The sequence below is a fragment of the Quercus suber genome, unplaced genomic scaffold, assembly GCF_002906115.3.
Source record: "Quercus suber isolate HL8 unplaced genomic scaffold, Cork oak 2.0 scaffold_11, whole genome shotgun sequence".
NCBI lineage: Eukaryota > Viridiplantae > Streptophyta > Magnoliopsida > Fagales > Fagaceae > Quercus > Quercus suber.
In genome coordinates this window covers 499,812-524,564 of record NW_027069477.1, presented here as the reverse complement: position 1 = coordinate 524,564, position 24,753 = coordinate 499,812, and the positions used below count along the sequence as shown (strand labels likewise).

Genomic DNA, 24,753 nt, shown 5'->3' with positions numbered 1-24,753 from the left:
TTTTTTTTTTTTTTTTTTTTTTTTTTTTTTTTTTTGTGGAGAATTTGTGGGTTACTGGGTTTGCTACCATCTGTTGGGCTTGCCGTGGGCTTGCCATCCATTTTTTTTTTTTGGAGAATCTGTGGGCTTGGCGCTTGCTCTATTACAATTTTTTTTTTTTTTTTGCTTGAAAGTAGAACAAATAAAATATATATATTTTTTAGGGTGTTCCTAATTTTAATTTGAGGGTGTTCCTAAATTTTTTTTTAAGGATAAACAAATAAATTTTTTTTAATTATTATATATATATATATATATTTTTTTTTTTTTAGTTCAGGGTGTTCTTGGGAACACCCTGGGACCAACGTGGCGTCGCCCCTGACCATGACCCCAAAATATGGGGAGAAGACGTGCATCTTTTCAAACCAGAGAGATTCTCAGAAGGTGTTGCCAAGGCTAATAACAACAACATAGCTGCTTTTTTTTTTCCCTTTGGAATAGGGCCTCGAACTTGTGTGGGGTTAAACTTTGCAACAACTGAAGCAAAGATTGCTCTTTCCATGATTCTACAACGCAATGCCTTCACTCTTTCCCCAGCCTATGTCCACTCACCATTTCAGCTTCTTACCATTCGCCCACAACATGGAGTTCAAGTGATGCTGCACTCATTGTAAAGACCGGAACTGGCAGCAAAATGTGCACAGAATATCCAGACATCAATGCCTAAGGATGTATGCTGTAGCCTTTTTTATTTCTGTTGTTTCTGAGCTTGGGAATTGGTAGCTTGGAGAGTAAGTGAAAATCAATGTGTTACACAAGAAGTGAATGAACATTGAAATTAATAAAATCAGTAGAGACATTGAAGACGGGTGACCAATATGAAGATTATGCTGATCATTAGTTAGTGTAACGTAATGGCATTTGGAGACTTTCCAAGTATCTCAAGACCTTATATGATAACTACTTCCGAAGAATGTGGAACTATTCTAACAACCTATAGCTAAAATCCCTCTGATGCTGACATATGGACAGATGCATAGGATGCTGACACTTGGACTCTTATTAGTAACAAATATAACAGGACTCTTAAAAATAATTTACTCCAAACAAATACTTAATTTCATAAATTAATTTTAATTTGGCAACGTTGTGTTGTAAGTTATTTCAATGTATTAAAATAATTTGTAATTGATATTAAATTTGTAAAGAATTATAGTCTAAGGAAGCAATATCTATTTATTTTAAGCAATTGCTGAGGAATAAGGTCTCAAGTTGCAAAAGGAGGGAGTTCTTCTTCTTCTTCTTTAATTTTTTTCAGCTAGGGATTTGAACTCCAGGATATTTCCATTGGAAACAACATGAGGTGTCAGTTAAGTTATAAGGCTCTTTGAAGTAAACTAATGCTGCTAAGACATCCGTAAACTTTTCCCTTTATTTTAAGCTAAATATCATGGTCTCATCTCATCACTCATGAGATATTTGACATTTTTAAATTTAAAAAAAAAAAAAAAAATCTTGCACGGATTGTTTAAGCTTTAAACTTTAGAAATACTTTCTCTTTAATTTTATTACTCTATTGTAAAATTTATTAAAATATTTGAAATAATAAGAGAATACCTAATCTTCAAATGAGAGATAACTTCAACCTCTTTAAATAGCATTTTAGTCAAGATTCACATTTATTTTATTTATTTTTATATTAATTAATTATTATTGAAATAGTTGTTACAGTTGGACCTCCCGTTGAACCTCCATCAAATTTTAAAACCTTGAGTTTTTCTTCTTTCCAGTAATTTTAATTGTTCAATTTTTTAAAACCATGTTCATATAGAAAAATAGGTAAAACGTCTTTTTCTTTTTTCTGTACCATATGTATAAATGTTGCTATCGTTGATTTGTTGTATCATATTTTAAGTTTTAACTCATTATTATCATATTATTGAATAGAAAAATAAGTAATGTTGGTGCTGCATAAAATGGCACAAATTGTGCCACAACTCACCCACATGGCGAGTTGCGGCACAACTTGTGCCATTTTATGACTAGTCTAACTATATTCTAGACTAGGCGGTAAAAGTTTTATTAAATAATAACAACGTAAAAACACAAAAAGCAATCAAAATTTTTAAAGACCACATTGAAAGTTTAACATTGATGAAAACCATATAATTCTAAACATTTACGAAGTTTCATTGAAAAGAAAAAAATGGGTGTCGTTGGAATCCTTGTAATCTGTGTTACAAGCTCTCTGTGTCTATACTTTCTCTTAGCTCTCATCTGGATCCTTCACAAACTATGTTGGACTCCAATTCGCATGCAGTTTCTAATGGGTTCACAGGGAATCAAAGGTCCTTCCTACAAATCCTTCTATGGAAGCACCAAGGAGATTTCGAACATGAGAAAAGAAGTCATTAGCAGGCCCATGGATTTATCACATCATATACTTTCCAAAGCTCAGCCTCATATTCACTCATGGGTCAACAAATATGGTCAAAACAAATTATGCAAATTAGTAGTTGAAATAGGATTTTGTGTTGTTTTTCTTTCCCTAATCAAGTTGTTCTCCTCTCTCAATTTGAAGTATATATGGCTTTGTCAAATTTTTTTAATTATTTTTTATTATGAGTGGATGTAATATATGTCCCTGTAAGTACATATTATAATCTCTCTTAAGAAGGAAGTGTGAACGTAAGTTGTTATCAATTAGGCTGTGTTTGGTTCAATATAAAATATTTTCCGGAAATGTTATTTTCGGGAAAGGAAAATATTTTCAAGTGTTTGGTTGCATTATAAAAATTGTTCTAGAAAATATTTTCATGTGTTTAGTAATATTCTGAAAATGCTATTCTCCTACAAAATTTTCACATTTTCTCAGTCATTTTCTCAGCATCTAAACAAATTTTATTATAGAAAATTTCAAAATATACACTTAACACAACCAAAAATCAAAATAAAAACATTGAGCAAGAGGAAGAAAGAGTGAGATCGGAGGGAGACAGAGTGACAACCAAATCCCAAATCCATACCCAGCCAAATCCCAATCCACAGAACAAATCACAGCCAAATACCCATCACTTGCAACCACCAACAACAAACCACAACCACCGAAATTTATACCCACCACCGAAACAACACCACACACCACCGAAACTCCAATTCAACCCACGGCAGCAAACTCCGGCAATCAAAAGCCACAACCGATAGCAAGCAAGCAAAAGCCATGACCCACGACAAGTGAACTCCAGCGAGCGAAAGCCATGACCCACGGCAACAAACCCAAGCAAGCAAAAAATGCCTTCAAGATCGGAGAGGTGGGTCTTGGGTGTTTGTGGATCGATGATGGCCGGCGATAGGTGATGAGGGAGGCACGGCCCAGACGGCGGTGCCGTCGAAATCAAGTTCAGGTGATCGGCCTCTCTCTCTTTGATGGTGCGATCTGGGATTGGGGCCGGTGCTGGGTGCGACGAGACACGCTTCTGGTGCGATCTCCTTGCTGTTTCTCTCTTTCTCTCTTCTATTTTCTTGGGTGGAAATCATTTGAAGGTAAAATAAAACCTGAAAATGAATTCTGGGTGAGGTAGGGTATTTTACGGTCAACGCGGAAAATGAATTCCGTTTGACCCAATTTTCCAGCGCTACCAAACACACACACATTTACGGAAAAGAATTTCCGAAAATGGTTTGAAGCCAAAACAAACGCAGCCTTAGTATCATTGTATCAGAAGCACAATACACATCATAAAGACAATGTATATATATTTCAACTATTTTTTAGCTACTAAATTTGGTCATTTTTTATTTTCTTAGATGCCTAAATAATTGCTTTAAGCGTTTACTAATATTTTATATTGTTCTTTATCTTCCTTATCTTATTAGTGTATTCATTGAGATTTTTAAGAAAACAAATTCAATTTTGTGCTTAAAATTATTTATTTATCTATTCATTTTTCACATGTTGGATTAGATGTAATATTAAATTATGACAACATTAACACAATACTTCTTCTTCTTCTTCTTCTTTTTCTTCTTCTTCTTCATTTTTTATTATTTATTTATTTAAATTCTCAACTTTTTTCCCCTTTGGAATTGTACCTTGGTTTTTCTAAAAGGAAAAAGAGTTACAATCTTTTGTTTTTCCCTTTCATTTTTATTATTTTGAATTGTAGTTTTGTTGAGTTTTATTAATTTTTTTAGATATGTTTCTTGGTGTTTTTGATTTTATGGTAGAAAAAATTGGGTTTGAAAAAGTTTGTTTAAAACTGAAAGAATAATTTCCAAATTATATATATATTTTTAATGATATGCAAAATATTATAAAATAAATTGTATTAAAAAAAATTAATATTTCACTAAATTACCTTTGAATTCTTGAAAAAAAAATGTATTTTTTTTTAAAAAAAAATTTGATACATACAACAGAAATTATATATATTACACTTTGTGATTGTTCCTATAATAAATGAGAATATGATTATGAATTATATTACTATTTATTAACTTAGTACAAGTTTAAAAAAATTAACTTAGTACAAAGAAAAAAAAAAAAACCATCTTAAAAATATTATCACGTGCAAACACGTGGGATCCATGACTAGTTTTACTAATTTGTGAATAACCAAAATTCAAAGGGCAACAATATTCAAGCAACCATGCCATAATAAGCAACCATGCCATAATAAGCTGAGCAAGCTTGTCAGTCAGCGTTCTGCATATGATTACACATTTACCTTTAAACAAATTGTATTAGAAATCTTTAACAGGCTTGACTATGCAACCTCACAGCAATAACCGACAGGCAGACAAAGGCAACATAAATCACAACAATGTCAATTTTTCTAATATTACAAAAAGGTGTTTTCAGTTTTATCTGGTGGAGGCCAAACACAAGTACTGCCAGATGGAGAGGATGGAAGGAGTTTTTTTAATATGTTAATTAACTATTAAATTGTTTATAATATCATCATCCAACCATTCTAGCAATAATTCAGTACTTTAATTCATATTGGACTTGGAGTACTTGAAGCCCACAAAAGTCAATTCAACAAATCCGCATTCATCATCACTAATTAAAAGTTGAAACATTGAGGATAACCATCTAATTCTAAACTTCCCAAAAGTTTCCTTCAAAAAGAGAAAATGGGTGCGTTGAAATCCTTGTAATGAGTCTTACAAGCTCTCTGTGCCTGTACTTTCTCTTAACTCACATCCGGGGCCTTCACAAACTATGGTGGACTCCAATTCACATGAAGAATCAATTGAGTTCACAGGGAATCAATGGCCATTCCTACAGATTCTTCCATGGAAGCACCAAAGAAATTTTCAACATGAGAAAAGAAGCCATGAGCAGGCCAATGAATTTATCACATGACATATTTCCACAATTCTGCCTCTTGTTCACTCATGGGTTGACAAATATGGTACAAGAATCTTTCAAAGTGATTTAGTCAATTTTAATAAATTTAGCCATTTTGAATTTTGTTTCCTTTTATTCTTTGGTATAGGTAAGAATTATCTTCAATGGTTTGGCCCTAAAGCTCAACTGGTTGTTACTGAACTAGAGCTAATCAAAGAGATAATGAAGAATAGAGACAACGCTTATGCAAAGCCAGAGACCGCAAACTATACGAAGAAGCTCTTATGAGATGGGCTTGTGACTTCACCCGCCCCTTGTGGCCCCACGAAGCCCCGCCCCACCCCGTTAAACTCTACTTTTTGTTAATATGCCCTACAACTAGTACAATTTTTTTAATGAAAACTATTTCATTGATAAAAATATACTTGAAATTACAACTAAATTTATCCCATCAAATCAAATCAATTTTTACAAAAATATTGAATAATATATCCAAGTGTTTAACAAGACAATCATAAAATAAAAAATAAAAAATAAAAAATCTCATAGTATAACACATAGCAAAATAAAGGCAGAGAACCACATTAGGTAGAATAAGATAAGCTAATATTGATATGTTTGTTGAAATAGTAGGGTTTTAATGTATAAAAAATTTACAATTATAACCCTTAGCAACGTGGGCAGGGCGGGGTGGGTCTAAAAAGTTTAAACCCATCCCCGTCCCGCCCCGTGGTATGGGGCTAAAATCTTGCTCCATCCCTGCCTTACCACATTTGTGGGGCGGGAAAAACCCGCGCGGGGCGAAGTGGGGAGGGGCGAATTAAGCGGGGCGGGGAAAAATTGCCATCCCTTGTGAAAAATGGGTAAAGATGCAGAAACTTGCTAACTATGCCTTTCATGTAGAGAGCCTCAGAGTAATCTCTTACTCTTAGTCTTACCATTTAGAATATACTATCAATTTTATCTTAAAAATTTTACAAACTAGAGAGTCTATTAACATAATTCATGTCACATCAACAATATATGTGTAACAAATAAATTTCTAATTACTTTTTGTGTGATGCGCTTAAAATTGACACATCTATTTGTAAAGCTAATAGTAAAATTTGTAATATCTTTAGTACCACTAGTCTATTTTAAATGAACTAAACCCAATAACAAATTAGCATACAAAGTGGGTTCCAGTTAGCTTAACTGGTAAACTCTCTAATGGTTGTATAAGAGATCTGGGGTTCAATCACTGCCTACACCAAAAACTGATTGGTGTCTTAGTCTAATGATAAAGAGTTATCATTAGGAGCGGACGCCATAAGTTGAAACTCTCTCAAAAAAAAAAAAAAAAGCATACAAAATTATTGACAAAATTCTATCCAAAAAGCATAGATATACAATCTTGGAAATTGTCAAGAGCCTTGTGTAGTTGTAGTTCAATTAGTACTTTTTAATATTTCTAACGGAGATATCAATTAATGGTTCAAATTCCTGCCCAGCAAATTATCTAGGTATCAAGGAAAAAAAGTCTTGGAAATTAGTCTAAATTGTTATACGGAATTCACTTTTACAGAATATGATTCTATCAATGATCGGTAGCATTGAGGTGATGTTGGAAAGATGGAAACATCATGAAGGTAAAGAGATTGAGGTATCTGAAGAATTTAGGCTATTGACTTCATAAGTGATTTCAAGGACAGCTTTTGGGAGCAGTTACTTAGAAGGGAAGAACATTTTTCAGATGTTGAAGAAATTGGCCTTGAATTCATCCAGAAATGCTTTAAAACTCAGGTTTTCTGGCATCAACTAAAGTCCTTTTAGTTAAACCAACAATTGGGGAACATAGAACTACACTCCATTAAATATTCTTAGCGTCCTCATGTCCTAATAGCATTCCAAAATGTGACTGACTCTAACTAGTATGTTGAGGATCATAACTAACCTCAAAATTTTGAAACTAATGCTTGTTGTTGTTAATGTACCATTGGTCGATGTTGTCCTAATATCATTTGTCCATTTTTACAGTAAAATTTATAAAACTAATGATGGAATTGAATTGGAGGAGCTTGTAAGAGGAATACACAACCCTATATTAGAGATAATAAAGAAGAGAGAAGAGAAGGTCATGACTGGAGAGAGTAGCAATTTTGGGGGTGATTTTCTCCAATTACTTGTTGAGGCTCATCATGATGCCAATGCTAGCCTAAAGATTTCAATAGAAGATTTGGTGGACGAGTGCAAAACATTTTACATTGCTGGTCAAGAAACCACTAGTACTTTGCTTGCGTGGACTATCTTTCTTCTAGTAATCCACACGGATTGGCAAGAAAAAGCAAGAAAGGAGGTGCTCAATTTATTTGGCCAACAAAATCCAAACCCGGATGGAATCACAAAACTCAAGACTGTAAGAATGTCTCAAACTCAAATCAGTTACTAGTGTAAATGGCAGACCATTTAACTCAATTGCAATTTTTAAATTCTTAATTTTCCTGACATTGTTTCCCATGCTGATGGGTATGATCATCAATGAGTCCTTAAGGTTATATCCACCCATAATTGCAATAACAAGAAAAGTTGAACATCGAGAAATCCACGGATGCCTTGATGCTACTTGTGGCATGGATGCCTTGGTATGTTCCAAGATGTCTTGGAATGTTGAAATGCTTTAGGAAGGCTTCTATTTATAGGATTGGGGGTAGGTGAGCGACACATGGCGAGTCTAATTGGTGATATGTGTCATAGTTTGATTGGTGACATGTGTCATAGTCTGATTGGAGGAGTTTTAAAACTTTTTCTCTAAGACACGTGGCATCTTTTGATTGGTCGAAATGTCTTGATTTTCAAGGTGATACATGTGAACACCCAATTGGATTGCTTATGTCATTGCTTACACGCGCTAGGCTGCTTATGTCATTGCTTACACGCGCTAGGCTGCTTATGTCATTGTTTACACGTATTGGGCTGCTTATGTCATTGCTTACACATGCTGGGCTACTTATGTCATTGCTTACAACGTGCTTATGTGTGGAATGAGTCATTGCCTACACGTGCCGATTTGTGATTGGCACTTTGCATGCTTTTTTTATATGTTTGTATTTCATGACACTTGGCAAATTTTTGTTGGTTCCTGAATGGTCATAGTAGAAACTAGTTGTAGTATGTGGCGCTTAGTAATTAGCTGTACTTTGTGGACTTTGTAGTATGATGTGTCAGCTTGTAATAGGTCGGGAATTTTCCCTCTCTCTACAAGCCCGCAAAAGTCAATTCAACAAATCCACATTCATCACTAATTAAAAGTTGAAACATTGAGGATAACCATCTAATTCTAAACTTCCCAAAAGTTTCCTTCGAAAAGAGAAAATGGGTGCTGTTGAAATCCTTGTAATCAGTCTTACAAGCTCTCTGTGCCTGTACTTTCTCTTAACTCTCATCCGGGGCCTTCACAAACTATGGTGGACTCCAATTCACGTGAAGAATCAATTGAGTTCACAGGGAATCAAAGGTCCTTCCTACAGATTCTTCCATGGAAGCACCAAAGAAATTCTCAACATGAGAAAAGAAGCCATGAGCAGGCCAATGAATTTATCACATGACATATTTTCCACAATTCTGCCTCATGTTCACTCATGGATTGACAAATATGGTAAAAGAATCTTTCAAAGTGATTTAGTCAATTTCAATAAATTTAGCCATTTTTAATTTTGTATCCTTTTATTCTTTGGTACAGGTAAGAATTATCTTCAATGGTTTGGCCCTAAAGCTCAACTGGTTGTTACTGAACCAGAGCTAATCAAAGAGATAATGAACAATAGAGACAACGCTTATCCAAAGCCAGAGACCGCAAACTATACGAAGAAGCTCTTAGGAGATGGGCTTGTGACTTCTGAAGGTGAAAAATGGGCAAAGATGCGGAAACTTGCTAATTCTGCCTTTCATGCAGAGAGCCTCAAGGTAATCTTTTACTCTTAGTCTTACCATTTAGAATTAGCACCATTAATATTGCAATTATTAGCCTAGAAAAATATGTTTAATTGATTTATTTTAATATAAAATAAAATAGTAAATCTACTATAAATTTTTTTATAAAAATTTTACAAACTAGAGAGTCTATTGACATAATTCATGTCACTTCAACAATATACATGTAACAAACAAAATTTCTTATTACTTTTTGCGTGATTTGAAATTGACATATCTATTTGTAAAGCTAAAAGTAAAATTTGTAATATATTTAGTATCACTAGTCTATTTTAAATGAATTAAACACAATAACAAATTAGCATATCATATTATTAACAAAATTCAATCCAAAAAGCATAGATATACAATCTTGGAAATTGTCAAGAGCCTTGTGTAGTTGTAGTTCAATCAGTACTTTTTAATATTTCTAACGGAGATATCAATTGATGGTTCAAATTGCCCAGCAAACTATCTGTGTATCAAGGAAAAAAATTCTTGGAAATTAGTCTAAATTGTTAGAAAGAATTCACTTTTGCAGAATATGATTCCATCAATGATCAGTAGCATTGAGGTGATGCTAGAAAGATGGAGACATCATGAAGGTAAAGAGATTGAGGTATCTGAAGAATTTAGGCTATTGACATCAGAAGTGATTTCAAGGACAGCTTTTGGGAGCAGTTACTTAGAAGGGAAGAACATTTTTCAGATGTTGATGAAATTGGCCTTGATTTCATCCAGAAATGCTTTAAAACTCAGGTTTCCGGGCATCAGGTAAAGTCCTTTTAGTTAAACCAACAATTGGGGAACATAGAACTACTCTCCATTAAATATTCTTAGTGTCCTCCTGTCCTAATAGCATTTCAAAATGTGACTGACTCTAACTAGTACGTTGAGGATCATAACTAACCTCAAAATTTTGAAACTAACGCTTATTGTTGTTAATGTACTATTGGTCGATGTTGTCCTAATATCATTTGTCCATTTTTTCAGTAAAATTTATAAAACTAATGATGAAATTGAATCGGAGGAGCTTGTAAAAGGAATACACAACGCTATATTAGAGATAATAAAGAAGAGAGAAGAGAAGGTAATGACTGGAGAGGGTAACAGCATTGGGGGTGATTTTCTTCAACTACTTGTAGAGGCTCATCACGATGCCAATGCTAGCCTAAAGATTTCAATAGAAGATTTGGTGGACGAGTGCAAAACATTTTACATTGCTGGTCAAGAAACCACTAGTACTTTGCTTGCGTGGACTATACTTCTTCTAGCAATCCACACAGATTGGCAAGAAAAAGCAAGAAAGGAGGTGCTCAATTTATTTGGCCAACAAAATCCAAACCCGGATGGAATCACAAAACTCAAGACTGTAAGAATGTCTCAAACTCAAATCAATTACTAGTGTAAATGACAGACCATTTAACTCAATTGCAATTCTTAAATTTTTAATTTTTCTGACATTGTTTCCTATGCAGATGGGTATGATCATCAATGAGTCTCTAAGGTTATATCCACCCGTAACTGCAATATCAAGAAAAGTTGAAAGGGAAGTTAGACTTGGGAAGGTCACTCTTCCGGCTAATTTATTATTGTACATCCCAACTCTTGCACCTCACCATGACCCCAAAATATGGGGAGAAGACGTGCATCTTTTCAAACCAGAGAGATTCTCAGAAGGTGTTGCCAAGGCTACTAACAACAACATAGCTGCTTTTTTTCCCTTTGGAATAGGGCCTCGAACTTGTGTGGGGTTGAACTTTGCTACAACTGAAGCAAAGATTGCTCTTTCCATGATTCTACAACGCTATGCCTTCACCCTTTCCCCAGCCTATGTCCACTCACCATTTCAGCTTCTTACCATTCGCCCACAACATGGAGTTCAAGTGATGCTACACTCATTGTAAAGACCAGAACTGGCAGCAAAATGTGCACAGTGCACAGAATATCCAGACATCAATGCCTAAGGATGTATACTGTAGCCTTTTTTATTTCTGTTTTTCTTAGCTTAATTGGGATTTGGTAGCTTGGAGAGTAAGTGAAAATCTATGTGCTACACAAAAAGTGAATGAACATTGAATTAATAGAATCAGTAGAGACGTTGAAGACGGGTGACCAATATGAAGATTATTTTTATCATTAGTTACTGTAACGTAATGGCATTTGGAGACTTTACAGGTATCTCAAGATCTAATACGATCTGGACTGTTGGTCGCGTGTCTTAATTAAAGTCATGACTGTTGTCTTATTTGCTTGTGTTTAATTTTAATTTACTCTGACCCTTTTTTGATCTTGGTTACATGGTTAGTGATCATCTCATATTACGCAGATTGACGACATTAGCGGCACTGATTGGTTGAATACTTAGCTTAACAACCTCATATAGAATATGATGGCTGATATATGCCAACAGGTGTGTAAAAGTTGCTTCATTACGAATTTGCGCATACACACACAAAAAAGCATATAGTTTCTTTGTAAAGAATGTTTAATAAAGAAGGTTTGCTGGGATTAGCGACCAAAAAAAAAAAAAGGCTTGCTGGGAAGTATATTGTTAAAAGAAGAGGGACTTTTTTTTTTTTTTTTTTTTCAACCGGAGAGGACCAAATTTGAACCCCAGATTTCTCTACTGAAAACAACATTAGGTATTAGTTACGTTACAAGGCTCTTGGCTAGTAAAACGGAAATACACTTTGGTGAGACCTCTCTACATGAATAGTAAATTTCACCATAAATTTAAATAAGGAATTTTATTATTATTAGTAGTAGTATTAGTATTAGTTGGGAGAAATGAGATTTAAACTGTGGATGCCTCCATTGAAAAAAAAATTGAGCAATTCAAATGGCAACAATATTCAAGAAACCATGCTATAATAAGTTGAGCAAGCTTGTCAGCATTTTGCATATGATTACACATTTACCTTTAAACAAATTGTATTAGAAATCTTTAACAGGCTTGACTATGCAATCTCCCGGCAATAACCGACAGGCGCGCAAAGGCAACATAAATCACAACAATGTCAATTTTTTTAATATTACAAAAAAGAGTTTTCAGTTTTACCTGGGGGAGGCCAAACACAAGTACTGCCAGATGGAGACTTTCCATTTACTCTCTCCCATACACTAGCCAACATATCTGAAAACTATACAGCGGTTTAGACATAACCTGACAATGACTAATTACGTGTAAAGACTAAAGAGAAAGTCCCCAAGTAACAAAGTCATATATATTATCCTTATACTCATCCTTAATATATTAATAACTTATTAAATTGTTTATAATATCATCATGGTATGATCCAACAATTCTACATTTGTCAACACTCTATCGAGACATTCTAGCAATAATTCAGTACTTTCATTCATATTGGACTTGGTGTACTTGAAGCCCACAACACTCAATTCAACAAATCCACATTCATCACTGATTAAAAGTTGAAACATTGAGGATAACCATCTAATTCTAAACTTCCCCAAAGTTTCCTTCAGAAAGAGAAAATTGGTGCTGTTGAAATCCTTGTAATCAGTCTTACAAGCTCCCTGTGCCTGTACTTTCTCTTGACTCTTATTTGGGGCCTTCACAAACTATGGTGGACTCCAATTCACATTAAGAATCAATTGAGTTCACAGGAAAAAAAAGGTCCATCCTACAGATTCTTCCATGGAAGCACCAAAGAAATTTTCAACATGATAAAAGAAGCCATGAGCAGGCCAATGAATTTATCACACGACATATTTCCCACAATTCTGCCTCATGTTCACTCGTGGGTTGACAAATATGGTAAATAAATCTTTCAAAGTGATTTAGTCAATTTTAGTAAATTTAGCCATTTTTAATTTTGTTGCCTTATATTCTTTGGTATAGGTAATAATTATCTACAATGGTTTGGCCCTAAAGCTCAACTGGTCGTTACTGAACCAGAGCTAATCAAAGAGATAATGAACAATAGAGACAATGCTTATTCAAAGCCTGAGAGGAAACTTGCTAATTATGCCTTTCATGCAGAGAGCCTCAAAGTAATCTCTTACTCTTAGTCTTACCATTTAGAATATACTGTCAATTTTATCATAAAAATTTTACAAACCAGAGAGTCTATTAATATAATTCATGTCACATCAACAATATATGTGTAACAAATAAATTACTTATTACCTTTCGTGTGATGCGCTTAAAATTGCCATATCTATTTGTAAAGCTAATAGTGAAATTTGTAATATCTTTAGTATCACTATTCTATTTTAAATGAACTAAACCCAATAACAAATTAGCATATTAAATTATTAATAAAATTCTATTCAAAAAGCATAGATATACAATCATGGAAATTGTCAAGAGCCTTGTGTAGTTGTAGTTCAATCAGTACTTTTTAATATTTCTAAAAGGGATATCAATGGTTCAAATTCCTGCCCCAGCAAATTATCTATGTATCAAGGAAAACAATTCTTGGAAATTAGTCTAAATTGTTAGAAGGAATTCACTTTTGCAGAATATGATTCCGTCAATGATCAGTAGCGTTGAGGTGATGCTAGAAAGATGGAAACATCATGAAGGTAAAGAGACTGACGTATTTGAAGAATTTGGGCTATTCACTATTGACTTCCGAAGTGATTTCAAGGACAGCTTTTGGGAGCAGTTACTTAGAAGGGAAGAACATTTTTGAGATGTTGATGAAATTGGCCTTGATATCATCTAGAAATACTTACAAACTCAGGTTTCCTGGCATCAGGTAAAGTCCTTTTAGTTAAACCAACAATTGGGGAACATAGAACTACTCTCCATTTAATATTCTTAGCATCCTCATGTCCTAGTAGCATTCTAAAATGTGACCGACTCTAACTAGTATGTTGACAATCATAACTAACCTCGAAATTTTGAAACTAATGCTTATTGTTGTTATTGTACCATTGGTCGATGTCCTAATATCATTTGTCCATTTTTATAGTAAAATTTATAAAACTAATGATGAAATTGAATCGGAGGAGCTTGTAAAAGGAATATACAACGCTTATATCCGGCCCCCCCTAGCTAGATAATCCAAAGTAAGACACGAAGAGAAGGTAATGACTGGAGAGGGTATTGGGGGTGATTTTCTTCAACCACTTGTAGAGGCTCATCATGATCCCAATGCTAGCCAAAAAATTTCAATAGAAGATTTGTTGGACGAGTGCAAAACATTTTACATTGCTAGTCAGGAAACCACTAGTACCTTACTTGGGTGGACTATATTTCTTCTAGCAATCCACACAGATTGGCAAGAAGAGGCAAGAAAGGAGGTGCTCAATTTATTTGGCCAACAAAATCCAAACCCGGATGGCATCACCAAACTCAAGACTGCAAGAATGTCTTAGACTCAATCACTTGTGTAAATGACAGACCATTTAACTCAACTGCAACTCTTAAATTCTTGATTTTTCTGACATTGCTTCCCATGCAGACAGGGACGGAATCAGAGCTTTGAGTTAAGGGGGTGGTTTTACTGTTGACTGTGCGCAGCAGTTTCAACCTTTGACTCTGCTACTACTTAGTAGCTAAGATTATTATTATTATCTTTTTTTTTCTTTTCTTTTTTTGCGTCGGTAAGAACAAAATTATTTTTTTCTAGAATTTTTTAAATGACAGGGTTGTTTATTTTAAATAAAATTGGTTAATTGAGCTTATTTATTTTTATAAGTTTTATCATTGTTAATTTTTGTTGTTGAGATATTTTTTTTGGGTTTGTATATTTTGTTTTAAATTTTAGATCTATAAATTTTTTTATAGTCACTAAAATAAGGAAAATACTAGCGCTACAAACTTTTTTATAAATTATTGATGTAATAAGTGGTTAGTAGTAAGTAAAAAAATAATGTGAATGGTGGATTTATGTGCGAGCCAATAAGAATTTGCTACTAAAATAGTTTGTAAAAATGTTGTAAAAAAGTTTATGAGTATAGCAATACTCTTAAAAGAATCAATGATATTGTTTAAGGGAAAAAAAAAATGTAATTTTATAAAACAAAATTGCTAAGATTAGTACACATATATATATAATAATATTTTTTTAAAAAAAATTTAGGGGGGGCAATCCAAAGCTAGCTACGTCCCTGCACTTGAGCATGGTGATGGGCATATTTACATTGGCCAGTGATGAATTTGAGTATGTTGAGGACACTTTTTTGAGCCACATATGTCATGCAGCCTAGCTACGAATCTTATTCAACCACAAAGATGAAATCCAAATGTATGGAATAAACCCCCATATTTAAATTCAAGGAAAATCGTGGAAGTTGTGACTTAAAGGGAAAAAGAGAACTGTTTCTTCGCATAATTTGGGTTTTATATGGTTGCAAATGGACTTGGATTGTTTGCAAGTCCATCAATCCACGATGGTTATGTTGTGTAGAAAAGCTAGGTGCACGAGGAAGACTCATCCATTTGTTGATATAAAAGCTTAGGCCCACGGCTTTATATCTGCATTTAATTTTGGCTTAATTACAATTAATATTCATTGTACTAAACCCACAAATTTAACATCCCCAAGAGTTTTCAACCTCATTTCCACTAAAAAAATAATTATTATAAATTAATATGACTACATATTTGTAATAGTTAGATTGCATATTTTTTATATTTTTAACAAGCATTTCACCCCCTCAAAAAAAAAAAAAAAAAAAAAAGCATTTCAAATTTTGTACTAATAAGATGTTATTTATTATTCAATTCATAAACTTATTTTTTTATGCATAATTTCATACTACAAATTTTGAAATTTAAATATTTGATTGATGATGTAGCTATTGATTTTTGATCTTCTGGAAATTTTGCATGCATAAAGATATAAGAAAAAAAATGTAATCTGATGATTTATTTGTTAAAATTCACAACTAATAAAAAAATATTGAGTGAAGTTGTAGCTAAACTTTGTCATTTCCCTTGCAGCAATAAACCAAATTGAACCAACTTAACCAAATTGCCTTGTTTAGCATAAAAAAATGCAGCTGGATCTCCCATAAATTTCTCTGTCCAAAGCCTCCAATTCTACTAATACAATAAGGATTTTGTTAACGAATGGCCTAAGGGTAATGGCCAAAGTAGCATAAAACTTCAACATTAACTCAACCCTAACAAACTCTCTGTTTCAATTAATTTTGCACATAAAAAACTTTCATTTTTTATAATCAGTAAGTCCAACACTGATGCTTCCCTCATTTAGTAGCACAAATGAAATGCCATTTTCTTTTCACTCTTCATCTAATTCCTATGAGTAATTTTAGTACCATGAATAAAACTACAACTTTTACCACAATTATCTTATGTGGTAGACTACAACTTGCACCTGACTTGCTAAAAAATGTATATATACACTTGCTAAAAAAAATTATATGTTAAACTAACCTATTGTGACCACTCTAATAAACATGTTGAACACCCTGATTTGAGAATTACAAAAATTTGAGTTCAACAAAATTAAAAGTAATGTTACATTCACAACATTTTTATAATAATTTCACAACAAATTCAATGTAATAAGTTGTTACTAATTCTAATTTGACCCAAATACCAATATTTTTTTACCCACCAATAACAATTTTTTGCATAAGATTTATTGTAAAAATGTTGTGGACATAGCATTACTTCAAAATAAATTCTGCCCCCAAACATAATCCTTAATCCCTTTTATAAATTAAAAAAAAAATCTTAAATAACAACAATAAATATTAGCCCAAATAACAACAAACATAAACCAAACAAAAATAAGACAAGACCAAACAACAACAAACGAACAAATTATTCAACAAAAAGCCTATTATAAAATAAAAAGATAAAAATTGCTAATCATTCAAATTTGTAGATCGTTCAACCTATTCAATAAAATAATCTCTAATTTTATTTTTCCTTAAAAAATTGTACTAAGAAAAATATTGTGATTGTGAGTTTTCTTTAATGGTAACGTTAGTTATACTCTTTTGGGCTTTGCAATCGCAACAATTTTGCTCTCCTTAGTGACTTGACTCGCAATTATAGCAAATATTCAAGTTATCGTTTTATTAAATTTTGTATAATTCAAATTTTTTAGTAACCACCCTAAAAAAAATTCCTAGAGCTGCTAGTGTGACAAGCTGCTGGTCACTCCCACATAAATCTATAACTTTTTCTCCACCAATCAAAATTACACACATGAATATTTGTGATAAAAATTGTGGCTTAGTTTGTGGTACAAGATATTTTGAATTCCTATCATTCATTAATATAAGTAATTAATTATGATCCGCTCCTCTCACCCTCTCTCTGTTTATCACATTGATATGGCATGAATAAAAGAGCATTTGTAAGTGTAACTATCACCACGCACCTTTGGTACAATAGTCACTTTACAAGTGTTACGTACCGCTCAAGTATAAGTACATGTGGAGTATAGGAGTTACGTGCTGCTTCAAGTTCTATCTTGTAAAAAAAAGGGCGTAACCATCACATATCAATGATACCATGCTTGCTCATGATGAGAATTTTGGGCTCCACAATTCTTACACGGGCACGGATATTTATTTGGTACGGAGCATCAGAAATAAATCGTTGCTGAGGAACTTTTCTCTCATTTATTAGTTCTTAAAATCTTCACTGTAATAATATTCAATTGAGTGAAATTTTCATATTTGGCAAAGAGAAAAATGGGATATTTCTTTGTCCATATGATCACCAAGATAATTTTCTCTCCCATTCTATTGAATACATTTATATTTACTAAACATTGATCTATTGCTAAATACTTTAAAGCTTAATCATTTTCACTAAAGAATGTATTTTCTAATTATTTTCAACTCCTCTCACTCCTTACATTATTTTATTGTTTAAGAAGGAAAAAAAAATAAAAAACAATACAGGCGGCAAATGAGTGATCCATTAGGGTGAATTTTAGAGTCTTAGACTCGAACATCCTAAAAAACTCAGATTTAACAGCTGATGTTCTAAAATACAGCATCCTTACCAGCCAGAGATAGGCCTAAAAATAGTGTAGAGTGTAGGCATAGTCTCCTTATTCACCGCAAGACTTGAACATAGATTCATGAATTCCTTTTCTTGGGCATTGGCATCCTAGAGCTTAAACATTTTCTTCTTTTTTTATTCAAAATTAATAACATAATAAGTGAGGGAGGGAGGGTTTGAATCCAGATTTTCCACTTGGAGAGAAACAAGAAATGTCATTTAGTTGTAACCTTGTAAGACCCCTAGAGGTTTTTTTTTTTTTTTGGGGGGGGGAACGACAGCCAAAGCCGGGGGTTCAACACAGTTTTGAATTCCTTCGACATGTGAATTAACAATCCTAATTGATGGGTTTGGCATTGTTGAATTTGTTAACGTTGATGATGCTAAGTTTGTTAAGGCCTGACATTATTGAATATAAATGCATTGCCAAATTTGAGGTAAGCCTGCTGTACAAGTTTATCTTGGGTATAACGTTATAGCATTAGAGATAGTAGAAACTATGGAGATCTCTGCTTCATTGTTCCCATGCCTTTTTACCTATAGCTTGGAAAAGTGCAGAGATAGGTTAAAACATCACGGGCTAATCAAGATGTTGTTGCACCTGTTTTTGGTGTTGCTGAATTAAATTTGCCATTCAAGGCTTAGGAAACCCGACTAATCTTTGGATTTGAATATAGTCCCCACTGTCTCACACTGTCACATGAACATCAAATAGTTACCAACGAATTCTTGAAATGATCCCTACGGTTAGATAGAGAAAGTCTAGAAACACAAAAAATTTCACACCCGACTAATATAACAAATTATTAGTGATAAGTAAAAAAGTGATATCAATAACAAGTTCAAATAAGAATTCGTAAAAGCTTGTCAATTGATCAATTATTGTAAAGTAGTGCAATTTGCAATTGAAATGAGGCTAATAGATATGTCTTTTGAAGGTGACGATGTTGTGGTTATTCAAGCTCTGCTAAAGAGTGATCACAACTAATCTATTTTTGGACATGTAATAAAGGACATCTTATATCCTACTTTGTTGTTTTAAGAGAATGTAAGTTTTTCCTTTTAAATCGCAATGGTAACTGTTGCTCATGCCTTATCTAGAAAGGTAAAAATATGTGATGAGCATAGGTATGGCTTGAAGACTTGTTGATATAGCTCCCATTGTATTATTTGATTTTCCATGATTTATTTTGAATAAAACAACTGCTTTGTTTCTCAAAAACACCAAGGGCATTATTAGGAAAACAGAGGAAGAATAATTTCTATTGTAATTGAATTGATTTAACTAACTGATTACAATAATGCTCTGTTTATATATATACACGAGTAAAGAAAAGAGGAGAGTCTAACTAACTTACTACCCTCTAACAGAATTAACAACCTAACAGAACTAATAACCATCACGTGTTATTCACATGCCAGTTACTAAAGCTATATAAAATAAAACAAAAGCTACAAGTCATATAAGGCAGAATAAGAACAAACATACAAAACTCTGCTCACTGTCGTTTAAGCAGAGTTGTGAAGTTTCTTCTTCTCTTGGTCTTGTAACTTGTCCTGAGCCTTGCTGTTCTTCATTGTAGTATCTTGACACCCCCCCTCAAGTGGAAGAGGGGTATGAATGTTGACCATATTCAACTTGCACACAAGAAAGAAAAATTGATGAGCATTTAAGGCCTTTGTTAACAAATTTGCAATTTGAGCATTTGTCTTCACATGCAGCATTCTAATGAAGCCTTCCAAAACCTTATCTCTCACTAGGTGACAATCAATTTCAATATGCTTTGTCCTCTCATGGAAGACCGGATTTGCAGCAATATGTAGAGCTGCCTGACTGTCACAGAAGAGAAGAGCTGCTTGAGGATGCCTGACTTGAAGATCACCAAGTAAATACAAAAGCCAAATGACTTCACAAACAGCTACTGCCATGGCTCGATACTCGGATTCTGCTGAAGATCTTGAGACTGTTTGTTGCTTCTTAGATTTCCAGGACACTAAAGACTCACCAAGAAATACACAAAAACCAGTCACAGACCTTCTGGTGTCAGGACAGGAAGCCCAATCTGCATCTGTGAATGCCTTTAAGTGCAGGTCTGATGTGCTTGAAAAGAACAAACCCTGACCTGGTGTCCCTTTGAGATATTGCAGTACCTTATGAGCTGCATATAGATGTGGCTCTTTAGGTTGAGCCATGAATTGACTTAACCGATTCACAGCAAAAGTGATATCTGGTCTAGTTATAGTTAAGTATAAAAGCCTTCCTATCAACCTCCTATAAGAGCTTGGATCTTGCAAAGCCTTGCCTTCATACTTACTAAGCTTGACATTAGGATCCATTGGAATCTTGGTTGGTTTACACCCCAACATGCCAGTATCACTCAACAAATCTAATGTGTACTTCCTTTGACACAAGCTGATGCCATTTGTTGTTCTTGCCACTTCAAGACCCAAAAAGAACTTTAAAGCACCCAAGTCCTTCAATTTAAATTGCTGATCAAGTAAGACTTTTAACTCATCAACTGCCTGCTTGTTATCACTTGCAATCAAGATATCATCTACATATACTAAAAGAGCAATGAATGAAGTAGAAGTTTTCTTGACAAACAAAGAATAATCAGCCCTGGATTGAGTAAAGCCTAGCATGAGTAAGGCAGTGGAGAACTTGGCAAACCATTGCCTACTTGCTTGTTTGAGACCATACAATGACTTAACAAGCTTACATACAAGCCCTCCCTTGCTGTGAAAACCTGGTGGAAGATCCATATAAACCTCTTCCTTCAAGTCTCCATGGAGGAAAGCATTATTAACATCTAATTGACAAAGATGCCAGCCTTGCACAGCAGCCACTGCAAGAAGGCATTTGACAGAAACCAATTTGGCAACTGGGGAAAAAGTCTCTAGATAGTCAAGACCTTCCTTTTGAGTGAAGCCCTTAGCTACCAACCTTGCTTTATACCTTTCCACACTCCCACCAGAATTATATTTCACTTTATATACCCATTTGCACCCAATTGTTTTCTTATGAGAAGGTAGAGAAGTGAGGATCCAAGTACGGTTAGCTTCAAGAGCAGAAATCTTAGCAGCCATAGCATCTCTCCACTTGGAATCCTTAACTGCCTGGTGATAGAACTTAGGTTCCTCAATAGAGGAGATCATGTTACAGAAGTGCAAGTGTTTAGGGGATAACCTGTGAGATGACAAATAAGAAGACAAAGGGTGACAAGTGCTGGAAGAGATCTGATTACACCTGTAATCAGCCAAATAGGCAGGTTTAGTACTGACCCTAGCAGATTTTCTAAGGGAAACAGACTGAGGAGATTGATCTGGGAAGACAACAGGAGGTGCAGTAGGTAAGGATATGGACTGATCAGACAACACAGCAGGTATATCAATAGACAAGGAAGAGGACTGACTAGGTAACACAGCAGGAAACTGATCTGGAACAGAATCAGTGTGAGGAGTAGGCAAGGGTATTGGTAAGGAACCAACCAAAATGGAAGAAGGACTATGGGAAGTGCTGAGAGGTGTACCTGTTGAAACAAAACCAGGGCTAGAGGAAATATCAAAGGTAGGATTACAAGAAGTAGGTAGAGGAATTGATAGAGGGGGAGAATTAGACAACAAGGATATATAGGATGGAGAAAAAGGAAAGATTGATTCATGAAAGATGACATCTCTAGAAATAGAAATCTTCCTAGTATGCAGATTAAGGACTTTGTAACCTTTCATATTGAAGGGATAACCAAGGAATACACAAGGTAATGCTCTAGAATCAAATTTCAATCTATGAACAGAAGGAGTAGAGATGAAGCATAAACAGCCAAACACTCTAAGATGTTTAAAAATTGGTTGTTTATGAAAAAGAAGTTCAAAAGGGGACTTGTTGTGTAGCAAGGGGACAGGTAACCTATTGATGAGGTAAGTGGCAGTGAGGATACACTCACCCCAATAGGCAGAAGGAAGGTTAGATTGAATTTTGAGTGATCTGGCAACATTCAAAAGGTGTTGATGCTTCCTTTCAACCACAGAATTTTGTTGTGGTGTATATGCACAACTCTTTTGATGCACAATACCATGAGCATTATAAAAATCAATTAAGGAGAATTCAAGGGCATTGTCAGACCTAATGGATTTAATACCAGTGTTAAATTGGGTGTGAACCATGGTATAGAAAGAAGTTAAAAGATGCTTAACATCAGATTTTGATTTCATAAGGTACACCCAAGTAGATCTGGTAGCATCATCAACAATTGTAAGGAAAAATTTGAAACCATCATGGGTACAAATAGAATATGGACCCCAAACATCCACATGAATTAATGAAAAAGGTTCATTACACATATTATTTTGAGAAGGGAAAGGCAATCTTTTCTGCTTAGCTAAAGGGCAGATGGTACAAACATCAGTACATTGGGCAGAAAAAGAAGGTAATACATTCTATAAAACTGACATTCTACTCAAAGATGGGTGACCTAATCTAAAATGCCATAGGATTGACATGTCTTTAGGAAACTTGTGAATGGAAAGATGATCTGACAGAGAAGGTGTAGTCCTGGAAGTGCTGTTCTGTAGCAGATACAGACCATTATGGACTTCACCCACTCCAATCGTCTTCCAACATGAAAGGGCCTGAATGAAACAATATTGGGATAAAAACACAAGACATACGGGCAATTTTTGAGTAAGATGGCTCACAGACAACAAATTGAATGAAAAAGAAGGGACACAAAGAACATGATCAAGAATGAGGGAATTAGATAGTTTAACAGTGCCAATGTGAGTGACATGTGCTGATTCACCATTTGGCAATTCCACAACACAATGAGAAACATTGGTATAAGACTGAAAAAGAGATGTGGAACAAACTATATGGTCACTAGCCCCTGTATCTATGACCCAAGTATCTATACCAAAGGTAGTTCTGTTCACTAGTTTAGCAGAAAATATGGAGTGCTTGAGATTACCTGCTAGGGGTGTAGACTGAGAACATGAAGCTTGATTGAAAGCCACATTATTTGCCATGGCAACAGTGCTGGTCTGATTCTCATCCCTTCCAATCATGGCAAGTAATTTTTTGCATTGCTCCATTGTAAAAGGAAAGACTTGCTGAGTGGTAATTTCTGAGTCATGAACAGCATCAAAGGATGAAACTTGATTAGCCCTTGGTTTGGTCTTGTAGCCAGGAGGATAACCATGAAGTTTGTAACACTTCTCCATGGTGTGTCCACGCAAACCACAGTGGCTACAGGTTGGTTTCTCCTTTCCTTTCTTGAAGATCTTGGAATCAAAGTTCATAGTCTTTGCTGCAAGTGCTGTGGACTCCACAAAGATACCATTGTTGCTGCTTTGCCCTACTAACCTTTGCTTTTCATCTTGAATCAACAAAGAAAACACTTTCTCAACAGATGGGATAGGATCCATCAGCAAAATTTGCCCTCGAACGTGGGAGAAAGAATCATTGAGACCCATCAGAAATTGCATAACAGTTTCTCTGTGGTGAATCTTCGAGATCTTCTCATTCACATTACATACACATTTCTCACATGAACAGGTAGGAAGTGGTTCATAGTTCTGTAATTCATCCCATAGAATTGAAAGATTGGTGAAAAATTCAGTCACAGAGAGTTCACCTTGAGAAACACTTGCTAGATCCTTCTGCAATTGATAAACCCTAGGTCCATTACCCTGGGAAAACATGCTTTGAAGCTTATTCCAAACCTCCTTAGCAGTTTTATGATACACCATGCTTGTGGCAATCCTGGGAGAAACACAATTGACTATCCAAGAAACCACAATATCATTGCATCGTGCCCAGCTTTGAACCAAAAGGGGAACTTTCTCCATGGCTGAGGTTAGAGGAACTGATCCATCAATTAACCAGAACTTGCTTTTAATCCTGAGAGCTCTCTCCATAGAACATGCCCACGTAGGATAGTTTTCATCTCCAATCAATGGTTGTGAAACTAATATCACACCAGGATTCTCAGCATGGTGAAGAAAGAAGGGATGTGATTCATCAATAGTGATGCTCGTAGAATCAGAGGAAGCCATGGATAAAGCTTCAAGACTCTGATGAGGAAAACCCTAACTTTTGGGGAAAAAAAAAATTGGGAATTTGAGAAAACTTAAGCGGAAGCCAAAAATTGCTCTGATACCATATTAGGAAAACAGAGGAAGAATAATTTCTGTTGTAATTGAATTGATTTAACTAACTGATTACAATAGTGCTCTGTTTATATATATACACGAGTAAAGAAAAGAGGAGAGTCTAACTAACTTACTACCCTCTAACAGAATTAACAACCTAACAGAACTAATAACCATCACGTGTTATTCACATGCCAGTTACTAAAGCTATATAAAATAAAACAAAAGCTAGCTCTACAAGTCGTATAAGGTAGAATAAGAACAAACATACAAAACTCTGCTCACTGTCGTTTAAGCAGAGTTGTGAAGTTTCTTCTTCTCTTGGTCTTGTAACTTGTCTTGAGCCTTGCTGTTCTTCTTT

At 34.6% G+C, this 24,753-nt stretch overlaps 1 protein-coding gene and 2 pseudogenes across 1 annotated transcript; all 3 read left to right on the top strand.

Annotated features, from left to right (window-relative positions):
• Positions 1 to 2,185: 2,185 nt before the first annotated feature.
• On the top strand, positions 2,186 to 7,992 carry LOC136069985 (cytochrome P450 CYP749A22-like; annotated as a pseudogene).
• A 638-nt stretch (positions 7,993 to 8,630) lies between these two features.
• Positions 8,631 to 11,528, top strand: LOC112005310 (cytochrome P450 CYP749A22-like). The gene is made up of 5 exons (XM_024037555.2): positions 8,631 to 8,966; positions 9,051 to 9,274; positions 9,822 to 10,054; positions 10,274 to 10,652; positions 10,759 to 11,528. The coding sequence occupies exons 1-5, from the start codon at positions 8,684 to 8,686 to the stop codon at positions 11,185 to 11,187; spliced, it is 1,548 nt and encodes a 515-aa protein (XP_023893323.1). The 5' UTR covers positions 8,631 to 8,683; the 3' UTR covers positions 11,188 to 11,528.
• Positions 11,529 to 12,733: 1,205 nt separating this feature from the next.
• LOC136061140 (cytochrome P450 CYP749A22-like) lies at positions 12,734 to 14,951 on the top strand (annotated as a pseudogene).
• Positions 14,952 to 24,753: the final 9,802 nt, after the last annotated feature.